Source organism: Strigops habroptila, chromosome 16, assembly GCF_004027225.2.
Source record: "Strigops habroptila isolate Jane chromosome 16, bStrHab1.2.pri, whole genome shotgun sequence".
Taxonomy (NCBI): domain Eukaryota; kingdom Metazoa; phylum Chordata; class Aves; order Psittaciformes; family Psittacidae; genus Strigops; species Strigops habroptila.
This window is the reverse complement of record NC_044292.2, coordinates 5,135,037-5,145,764: the sequence shown is the minus strand read 5'-3', so window position 1 is coordinate 5,145,764 and position 10,728 is coordinate 5,135,037. Positions and strand designations below refer to the sequence as shown.

General features: G+C 45.9%; 1 protein-coding gene across 2 annotated transcripts in view; it reads left to right on the top strand.

Moving 5' to 3' along the window:
- NOC2L (NOC2 like nucleolar associated transcriptional repressor) overlaps positions 1 to 10,728 on the top strand; it is a 46,715-nt gene that overhangs the window by 278 nt on the left and 35,709 nt on the right. For both annotated transcript variants that reach the window (XM_030507690.1, XM_030507689.1), the window contains exons 2-10: positions 88 to 252; positions 991 to 1,162; positions 1,660 to 1,776; positions 2,384 to 2,504; positions 3,743 to 3,833; positions 4,582 to 4,660; positions 6,475 to 6,585; positions 8,354 to 8,467; positions 9,111 to 9,299. In XM_030507690.1, coding sequence (XP_030363550.1) covers positions 88 to 252; positions 991 to 1,162; positions 1,660 to 1,776; positions 2,384 to 2,504; positions 3,743 to 3,833; positions 4,582 to 4,660; positions 6,475 to 6,585; positions 8,354 to 8,467; positions 9,111 to 9,299 — 1,159 coding nt within the window. The remainder of the gene's footprint in view (positions 1 to 87; positions 253 to 990; positions 1,163 to 1,659; positions 1,777 to 2,383; positions 2,505 to 3,742; positions 3,834 to 4,581; positions 4,661 to 6,474; positions 6,586 to 8,353; positions 8,468 to 9,110; positions 9,300 to 10,728) is intronic.

Genomic DNA, 10,728 nt, shown 5'->3' with positions numbered 1-10,728 from the left:
CCGGGTGAGGCCCGTCAGCGGCTCCTCATCCCCGCACTGCTGGCGCCGACCTGCCCGCTGTTTCCCCCCCGCCCCTTCTCTTCTCAGGAGCCTGGCGGAGCTGAGCCTCGACGAGTTCCTCGCTGCCGGCTCCGAGTCGGAGCCTGACGGTGCCTGCGAGGAGGAGGAGGCGGCGGCAGCCAAGGGCGCTGCGGCGCAGCGGCGGCGGAGCGGGAAGGCGAGGCCGGCGGGGGAGGCCCGGGCGGCTCCGAGGTGAGGCGCGGTGCAGCCCAGCGCGGTGCTCGGGTGCGCTTCTCCGTCCTGCCTGCTGTATCAGCAGGGAGTTCATGCTATCGGCCATAGAATGGGCTGGTTCTGGGGCAAGGGGGGTCTAAAAGGGCGGTAATCATGGTGGGGTTGTGGGGTACAGGATAGGTTTTCTATCGTACCCAGGTCAATTCGGTAACTGCGGTGAAGAAAAGCTTCTATGTGCTTTGAATCTTTTACAGGGTATGTTGGATTTGGGCAAAGCTTATTTTGGTTTTCTTCGGTTTATGGATATTCGGTCTAACGGGAGGACTTTGGGGTATCTGCAAGGTGGAAAATGTTGTAGTTCGTAAGCACTGATAATCATCATTAGAAGCCAAAACAATTCTTTAATGCCAGATTGGACTTTATGAAGCTCTCATTGTCAGGTTTGTCTGGTGGTACCTTTCAGTGTAAAGCCTATGAGAGTAATTCAGAGAAATTGGGAATTGATGTTTTGTTTTCATGCCCTCTGCTCAGTATCCCAATATTCTTGTTATCAATATTTCTTAGAGCTGCATTAAGATAACCTTTACACAACTCTTCTAGAGCAGGGATTCAGAGCTGTGGCCACAGCCCTGATAAACCCATCAGCACTCAAATCAGCCCCAGGTGTGCTTTAGTGCCCAGAAGTTGCTTGTTTCTCTTGCAGCACCAGCAGAAGTGTGAGCAGTGAATAAAAGCACGTTAATTCTTATCCACCAGGAAGAAGGGGAAAGCATCCGAACATAAAGACCAGCTCTCCCGGCTGAAGGACAAAGATCCTGAATTTTACAAGTTCTTGGAGGAAAATGATCGCACACTGCTGAATTTTGATGCCTCAGACAGCTCTGATGAGGAGGAGGAGAGGGTGCACGTACCACCTGATAAACTGGAGGTATTAGGCCGTCTTTTGGAGGGCTGAAATCAATTAATTACTTGTGAAGTATTTGAGGTTCAGTGCAAGGCTGAAGTGTATTTAGGCTTACAGGGGCACAGAGGGCTGGGGTGGAGCTTTCCCAATGATCATCTGCAGGTGTGCAGGCCTTCTGTAATCAGGAATCAGCTGTGGATCTGAGCTGAGCAGGAGGAGTTAATGATTGTCAAAGCAGAGCCTTGCAGTGTGTTATCTCTCTGGCTTTGGTTTTGTTACCTTTCCTAATGAGAGTTTTGCCTCAAGTGATCTGCTTTCTCCTCGATCTTTTTATGCTATTGCATGTTGTATTTATGTGGCAAAGCTGCAGGCTCTAATTTCATTACTGCTTTACAGAAGGAGCTGATAACAGCATCAATAAACCCCACTGCTGCCTGCCTCTTGCAGTAGCTACTCAGTAAAAGAGGTGCTGCCAGAAAAGTGTGAAAGCCTTTTCTCAGTCTTGCTTTTAACCTCTCTAGGAAGCAAGTGATGAAGATGAGGATGATGATGAACAACAGGCAAAAGTCAAACGGAAGAGAGCTGCTTTTATCCCTGTGAGCTTGAAAATGGTTGAAGAATGGAAAAGAGCTGCAGAGGTGAGCAGAGTTCTCCTTTAAGCACAATTCCACATGTGTTGGTGGCTCTAAAAGACAAAACTCTCCATTTATTCATCTTTCATAAAAATCTAGAGAGAAAATGTATGTCCTTATGTAGGTCTTATTCCTAGAGCTCTTGTTACTTTGGCATGACTTGTCACTGCAATGTTTCTTGGGCTGCAAGATTAGAGTACATCTGAGGGAGAAGACAGGGAAACTTTTGTGCTTCAGAAGAGGTCAGAATGGTTAACTTTGGATTTTCTCTTAGAAGCATTGTGCCTTTGGCAGCTCTAGGAACTCTTTTTAGCCACATTTTTAGTGATTAAATGGCTTGCTCCTTCTAAGAGGGGGAGGCAAAGGTCAGATTGGATAGTTGCTTGCAGCTGATTAATTGCTTCTCAACCCCCAACCAGTTAGAACCCCTGAAGCCCATTTGGGCACAGGTGGAGGCCACTAGCACTCATTAACATGGCCTTTACACCCCGTTAGGTGGAGCTATTTTTGCAGTCCAGTTTACAAGGAGCTCCAGTGCTCCATCCCAGTGAAGTGCTTTGGAGTTTCAGAACATTGCATTTTCTCCTCAGCAATACTTTCCTTCTTTCCCCAGAGAAACCTAACACCAAAACTGTTCCATACAATCACTCAAGCCTTTAAAGCTGCTGTAGCAACCACCAAAGGAGATGATGGTGGGGCCGATCCCAGCAAGTTTCAAGTCACTGATGCTGCAGGTGAGTTGGTCACCCTACTACTACTGTGAGAGAGGGAAGTCATTTGATAGGGAAGGGTTTAGCTGTTGGAAGAGAGTGGGGATAAGTACTGGCAGGAGTTAACTTACCCTTTCTAGGCTTCATTTCACATAAGTAGCTTATCCTCCTGGTGTGAGTCTGTGCAGTGGTGTCTCCTCTGATGTCCCAGAGGGTAAGTGTACCTCTTGGTGTGCATGCCTGGAGCAGCTGGGCTTGCAGGCTGCTGAGGAAAGTACCACCCTTGACTCACCAGGCTGCTTAGAGTGAAGGTGAATCTAGGTACTATTTATGTGCTTATAGTGCATGGCGATTTTGGACAACTTTTGCTGCAGCTTCTTGCTATTCCCTCTTAGAACTAATCCAAGACTATTTTGAGTCTTCTTACCAAATAGTGTTCTGTAACCACACAACAGTCCAGAGTTCAGTTGTACTATTAGGTTTACATTCCCCTAGCTGGGACTTCTCAAGCACTGCATGTCTAGCTCTACTTCTCTTCAGGATTATCATGCCTATAGAACAAAGGAGAGGCAAACCTTCTCTCCAGCTTAGCCCCCTTTTTCATAAGCTCCAGGTTTTGCAGACAGTCCTGGTTTAGACTCGCAACAGCATGGCTGAGAGGGAAACATCTTTGTTAGTGTCTTGGGGGATGTGAGTTGCAGCTCTGCCTCCTTTTACCACTAAATTAGTAGGTACTTTCTCACTGTGTTTATCAGTTTGTTACTGTGTGCCATCTGGAACTGGCACTCTGGGGTGGGACTGCTTATATCCACCTGCTCTCCTTTATTTCTTGCCCAGCATAGGGCTTTTTATATCTCTTCCATTGCTTTTGGTAAAATCTCATGCTTTAATACAAGATATCACATAAAATTCACATTGTCCATTTCTGTGACTATTTGTTAAGGAATGCCTTTGACTTTCATTATGTTTTGGGGGAGATGGGTGGTATTACAGGCTCCTAGAGATGGGTCAGATGCTTTTGTGCTTGGTGCTGTTTAGTCAGAGGGCAAAGAGGTGGCCCCTGTGCCAGAAAGCTGTCTGGTTGTAGTACTGCTTAATAGATAAAGTCTAGGGTAAGACAAACTGCTCTTCTGTGGAAGCTTGAGGAAATGGAGTAGTTCTGCTATGGGAATTAGGGACTTCAATTCCTTCAGGAGCTCTTTTCAGATTGGGAATATATGGAAAAATCATTTACAAATACTTTACTGTCTTCTTTTAACCAGTGTTCAATGCCCTTGTGTCCTTCTGTATCCGGGATCTCTTCCACTTTGTGCAGAAGCTGCTTTTTCCAAAACCCCCAAAGAATAAGCACAAGTAAGTCTGAGATTTGACAACTGGAGGTGACACAAAGCTAGTTGGGGCTTCTGAGAACTGCAGCCTGACTGGAAAAGCTGCCTGTATGTAGGTAAAGTATCACAAGTATGGGACTTTGGTTAATCCAAGGCTTTAGAAGCTGTATTAAGTCCTTCCTCATCCCCTGAAGGGAAAGTTGAGCTAAACTTTAGATTGCTTGTTGACAGTGGTGACTAGTCTGAGGAGTAAATTCCAGTTCTTCATGTAAATACTACTCTGGTTTTTTCCCCGGGCCTGACTAGTACAGACTGTCTGAATTTTGGGATGGCTTTGGGAACACTACTTCATGAGTTACAGCAAATGCTTTGCAACTAGTTTGGTCCCAAAATAGACTTTCCTGCTCCAAGCCAGCTTGTTCTGTTCTCAGGCAGTAGCTGCAGAATGCCTGGCTAGAAGACTAGAATCACACTAGAAGCATCAGCGTGATTCAGGTCTCCAGCAGGTTTTCTGTTGTCACAGCTCCCTGTATCACACTTCCAGAGATGCTGGGAAGCTCTGAAATGAATTTTCTCCTGCTTCAGGCAGTTTTTACAGGTTGGAAGTACTTCTGCTCATCCGTAACAGTTGTTACTCCTCTGACTTCTTGCTTTGCAAGAAGTTGTTCTTATTCACTGGCAATATAGAGGATTGAACTCACTTTCTGTTGCTGATGTCTAATTTATTTGGTGGGGTTCTTCTAAACCTAAACCCAACTCTTGCTCTTTTCCAGACTGATCCTCCCTTCCACCAGCCCACTTTGGAGCAAGCTGCGACTGGATGTGAAAGTATACCTTGGCTGTAGCATACAAGTAAGAAGGTTCAGCATGTTGGTGTTACTGGGGTCAGTCTGTGCATCACTGGGCTTCTGTTCAGGATATTTTGGAATGAGGCAGATGGGCTTTTAGCAGTAGACAGCACTGCTAGAAGGAGTTGCTTTTCCCAAAGACAGTTACTCCAGTTTGAGGGTGGCCTTCTGGTCATCATGATACTGGGAACCTTGGGTATTGGTTTCTATGCTTTTTTGTGTAGTAGAGAATAAATAAGACTGGCTGAGACTGCTGTGGGCAGAAGCAATCTCAGTGAGTCTCAAAGCCTTTGGCACCTGAGATTTGGGTGGCTGTCTAGTTCCCTGTCTTGTTTTGGAAGTACCTGGTCTAACTAACAATGTCGAGGTCCATAGGGTGGTTAGGTCCAAATAGGCAGCTTGTAAAGAAGGGCTGGGTTAGTATTCTGGCACTTTTCTATCTCAATTTGTCTGAAAAATTAATATTCCGTGGGTTTTAAAGTGGTTTGCAGTGTTGTGCTCATGTATTGTGCATCTTTAGTTCAATTTTTGGCATTATGATCTTGCCACTTGTAACACGAAGAAGAATGTAGCGTCAATAACCTCACATATGACATTTCCAAGTATGATTATGCTCTGTCCCACTAGGATACTCATCCATCTAAAGTTGCTCATGTGGTTCGGAGACAATGAATGGATTAGTTCTGAAGGAAACTTCCACCCCCAGTTAATTTTTTGGACTGCTGCTTCATACATCCTCAAATTGGGAATATCAAAACCACAGTAACATTTGAAATACTCATTCTTCAGAAGCTTAAGGAAGGGCATATAACAAAAAGAACATGCTGATGTCTTAGCTGTAAGCTGGCAGAATGACTTAGCAGAAAGAGCAGAAAGTGCCTCTTGCCAACAGCAGGAGATTGCAGTACAAAAAGAAAAGCTGGCAATGCAGTCCCGGTGAAGTATCCCTAGTTCTGTGCTTGTTTCCAAACCCCTTTGTCCCAGGCTTCACTACAGTGTTCTTCTAGCACAATATCTTCTTTCCTTTTAGTATGTGAGGGACTTTGCAAAGGAGACCTGCTCAGTCCAGAACCTTTGCAGTGCAAGGAGGAGAATGAGGAGGAAAGTTTAAAGTAGAAGGAATACCTCTGCTTCCAGCAACTGGGATTGGAGGCAAGAGGGGGCACTGCATCGGGCATAACCTCTCTCCAATTGAAGTGACTTGGAGTCACTCCATCTTCATATTAAAACTGCAAACATTTCTGGGTTTGGCTCCAGGTCAACTGAGCTGGAAATACAAAGATACTGTTGCTCAATAGCTTGTCTAACCTTTTCCTTGAGCTAACCTCTTGATACCCAAGAGTATTCCAGCTTCCCATGAAAGAAATCCTGGTGAAATCCACTAAGTTCTCAAGTTCAGATGGCCTGTCTCCAAGTCTTGTGTAGACTGAGGGTGTCTTCATGGTGCTCTGATTGTAGTGAGACAGCACTGGTGTCCTGCCATCTGTAAGAGGTGTTAGACTGCTTTTGCACTGTACATAAGTGAAGTTTTATGTGATGAGCTCAAGTGCCATTAGCCATCCAAGTCCAGTAGCCTGAGCTCACATTTGCCAGAATGATGTGCTTTCAGGGGAGTTATTTAACCCACTGCATGTCTGCTCCTTTCCTGATACAGCTTTCGTGGGTTGGTTTGAGCTTCTTCCTATGGAAGGCTGCTATTCCAGTCCTTTATTAACACAGAAATACTTGGAAACAGCAAAATACAGATGCTTAATGGTAAAAGAAGAGGTGATGGGGACTACACGCTAAATGGGATCATGTTTTCTTTTCCCTCCATAGCTCCTGTCTTGTTTAACAGAAGCCTCAGTTGGTGCAGCAGTCCTTCAGCATGTCAATTCCATAGTGCCTTACTTTTTGTCCTTCCCAAAGCAGTGCCGTGCACTCCTCAAGGTAAGGTGATGTCTTCTCTCTCATTTGGATCCAAGTTACTTTCTTAACCCCTTCAGATGAGATGGGATTTGGGCTGTATCCCCTGACAGCTTAGTTGCCTGTATTCCTCTTCCCTTGCTTTTCTTTTGGTTCTGGAGAGGATTCCTGCTTCTTTAGTTGCTTTTCTAGGTGTCATGAAGTGCTGTCACACTGAGGTGAGTGGGCATGTAGCTCTGCGTGTAGCTACTACTAATCCCTATGCCAAGTGACACGGAGGTGTTCAGGGGAAGCTGTCTGCTTCCTCAGTGCAGATGGAGTAATTGCTGCCTGTGTGCTGAGTGTGTGTGTACGTCTGTGATACTATTTCCCTCTCAAGAGCTGGGGGTGGAATATTTTTGCAGCAACTTAGTCACAACTGCTGAGCACTTAAGAAAAACAAAGGGGGTGTGGAAGAGGGCAACAGGGTGGCATTTAAATGGAAAGCTTCAACAGAGCATTTAAATGAGGCTGGGAACCCTTTGATGATAAAGATGACTGCTATACAGTGATGGGAGGCTGGTACACCTCATACCTGGAGGTGTGTAGCAGTCTGCTCACTGCTACAATAGGGAGTTTTGAGTAGGCTTTTTCAGCCCCGTGCTTGGAATCTTTCTGGTTTCCTGTAGAGTTCATTACTACAGATAAGGTAACTAGTTTTTGAGGCATCAGCCATCACTGTGGTCGTGCTGTAGCAGATACTTCCTGACAGGACCAGGCACATCCAAGTGAATCTATGCTCTGAACAAGTAAATGTAGGCAGAACGAAATCTATTAACTTGCTTCTCCAGAAGTTGAGAGACCAATATACAATTGCTTTATGCAGTGCAGAGCTGTGTAAAACTCAGATTAATGAGTGTACATGTCACTGGTGGGCTGTCTGTTGGCCCAGACCTCTACACAGACAAACCTACCCCTCTGCAGCTGGTGTGGGTGTTTTTATGATGCTCTGGGTGCTCATCATCATGCTTGTACCAGTGACTAAGGATATGGCTCATCAGAAGTGCTGCCTTACGCAGGTCCTGTCTCTGGCTCCAAGCTGCTGCTGTTCTGTTGCTTGAATTAATACAGTGAATGCCTAGGGAACGGGAATTAAGTCAGAACTATCACGAGGAGATTTATCTTGGGAACTGCAACCTATGTGCCTGGAGGGGAAAAGCATTGATAAACTCAGAAATCAAACCCTGGTGTCCCTTCTCCAGAGACAAATACATTTTTAATAGCATTCTTTGAGGAACAAGAACTTGGTGTTTGTGGTAACTGGAGCATAGTTGTATTCTGTAGAATGCAGTGTAAGACATCAAAATAGCTCTTTTAGTTGGGCTGGAAGATGTATTGGCCAAATGTGTGATGCAGCGTGGTGTTGCTGCCTTGGGGATGGTGAGGAAGCTTTGCAAAGCCCAGGAGACCCACATGCACAGGCTGGTGGTGCCTCTGCTCAGCGGCTCGAATGTGTATTTAGGCCCATGAATAAAAGTGCATTTATTTTTCAGAGATGCCAGTTCTGAACAGGTCCCTTTATTGCTTATGGAAACATCAACCTTGCCTTTTGTGTGGTGTCACAGCTGGAGTGTGAGGACAGACTGGCTGCCAGTGCTGTGACTGATGCTGTGACAATATATCTGCCATCTTTGTGTCATCTTCTTCCTCGTTTGCTTTTATGGTGTGAAGGAGGGAAGCTCAGGCCTCTCTGTAACCAGGAAGGGGCTCGTTGTCCCTTCACTTACCTGTGTCTTTCTATGTTCTGTTCCAGCGAGCAATTAATTTGTGGAGCACAGGGGAGGAAACAGTGCGAGTACTGGCCTTCCTTGTGCTGAACAAGATCTGCCGCTACAAGAAGGAGCTGTACCTGAGTCCCTTGCTCAAGGTAAGGCTGGTACTTGCTGTACTCTGCAGCTTTTCTTTCTCATATTACATGCAAAGACCTTAGAGCAGCCTATTGGTTAGAGCAGGTGCTGGGGATGATGCTGGCTACCTCCAGAAAATCAAACAGGAGTGGTATCCTGTTTCCTACTTCTGCTTTCTTGCTGGAGGCATTCAGGGTCATAGCAGGGAAGGCCTCTGATACTCATCTATCTACTGGATGAATACTCATCTTCCAAACTCTTGAGGGCTTTCTTCAAGTGCTCACACACTGCTCAGTGCTACTGAGCTGCTCTGATCTTTCAGCTTATAGCTGAGGTTCCCAAGTGTAGTTTGCTTAGATACCACTGTTACAGAAAGAGAACTATGACCAACCGTATACATGTATGGCTTAAAGCCATCCTAAGATTCTCTTTCCTTGCAGAGAAACAATGGTATGGGCATCTCCAAGCTCTGCTAAACAGACTCTTTCCCATTTTTCCTGAAGAAACAGCAGGCTGGATTATTATTTTTCCATATTCCTTTGAAGTGACTTGTAAAAGGAACACCTCACCCCTGGGTTTGGACATACCTGGGTGGGGAATGTTAGTGAAAGAATGGTTTTATTCTGTTCTATATGATTGTATCTTGTCCTCTTTCCTGCACAGCAAATGTACATTGCATTTGTGAAGAATTCCAGATTCACCTCTCCCAATGTCCTGCCCATGATCAACTTCATGCAGCGCACACTGACAGAGATGTATGCCCTGGACACACACACCTCTTACCAACATGCCTTCATCTATATCCGGCAGCTCGCCATTCACTTGCGCAGTGCAATGACAATAAAGAAGAAGGTGAGTACCCATCAGTGTGGAAGGAGTGTATCCTCCTATGCTAGGGACTGGGAGCTTCAGAGATCACCTTGTAGTCTCTGTTACTTCAGCAAGGAAGGAGAGGAAAGGTACCTGCAGGGTGGGAATCACTTTTCCCTGCCCTGCTTGTAGGAGTTTGTGGTGCACTTCCCATCTTCTGCCTTAGACACCCTTTTCCACTCTATGAAGGTGCTGTTTACAGCCTGTGTCACAAAACCTCAAGGTAAAGAAGATTAGGAACCACCCTGGCGTGTGCATCTTTGCAGTGAAGTCCATACTATTTAGAGGACTTAATTGAACAAAGCAGCTCAGACCTTTTGGGAGCAGCTCTGGTTTCAGCCACCTCTAGTCTGACCTTGGAAATCTGAGTGGGATTGCTAATCCTGGCTTTAGTGATGTTTAGCAAAACAGCCCCCTATGGATTAATTGTTCAGCTGCTCCCAAACATGGCAGGATTGGTGACCAGTTAAATCTCCTGGCTATTCAGACATGGGGATAAATGAGCAGAGATAAATGGAGTCTGGGCTGCATATGCCCTAATTGGATTGCATTGGCTTCTTACACCCTCAATTCTGGCCCAGACAAGAACAAAATCCAGTGGATTTCACAGCTGGGGTGGGTTGTAGGAACTTTAAATGACAACTGCACAAATCCAAGCAATAAGCCAATTGAAACGGAGCAGTAGGTGGTTGTGGGGAGTGATTACAAGAGCAGATTGTACCTTTGTTCTATGCAGGAGAAGCTGAGAACACAGCTGCTTAGTACATCTCAGTGACCTGGTGAGAGCTGGGAGAGCTCTACCGTTTCCAGCTGCAGCTTAAGTCTCTGCTGTAAGGTTTGGTTGCAATTGAGGGCTTCTGTCCTTGTTGCAGGACTTCTGCATGGATGAAGCAAGATGCATAAGAGGAGGTGACCTGGGCCTTGAAAGCCTGTCTGAAACACAAGTTGGAGTTGAGGCACCCTGTTAAATGTGATCTGCTAAGTTCTTGGTGCGATTCTGAGGTGTACATGGGCCTGCAGAACACTTAAGTGCAGAACACTTAAGGAAAGGGTGTCCTCAAGGGACTCCTGCACTGTTCTGGCTTTTATTTAACCTGACACTAAGAGCTGCTTAAGCACATGGCAAAGAGTGAGGGCTTGCCCTAATATTCTTGAGAGCATGTCTCTTGGGTTGGTTGAGTCTTGACCCACATCTGCCCATACTACAGAGCCAGCTCCGGTTAGTGGTGTGGTGGTTGGGGGGGTTTTGGTTAATAGAGCTGAGGGAGTGGAGCCTCCAGTGGGAAGGAGAAGCTGCTACAAAGGAGTTTGAGTGCAGAGAGGGGAAATGCGGATGAATTCGGGTGAATTCCTTGCTAGCTTGAACCTGTACTCTAGCATCACACACCCTTTTTCTCCCCTTTCTGGTCTG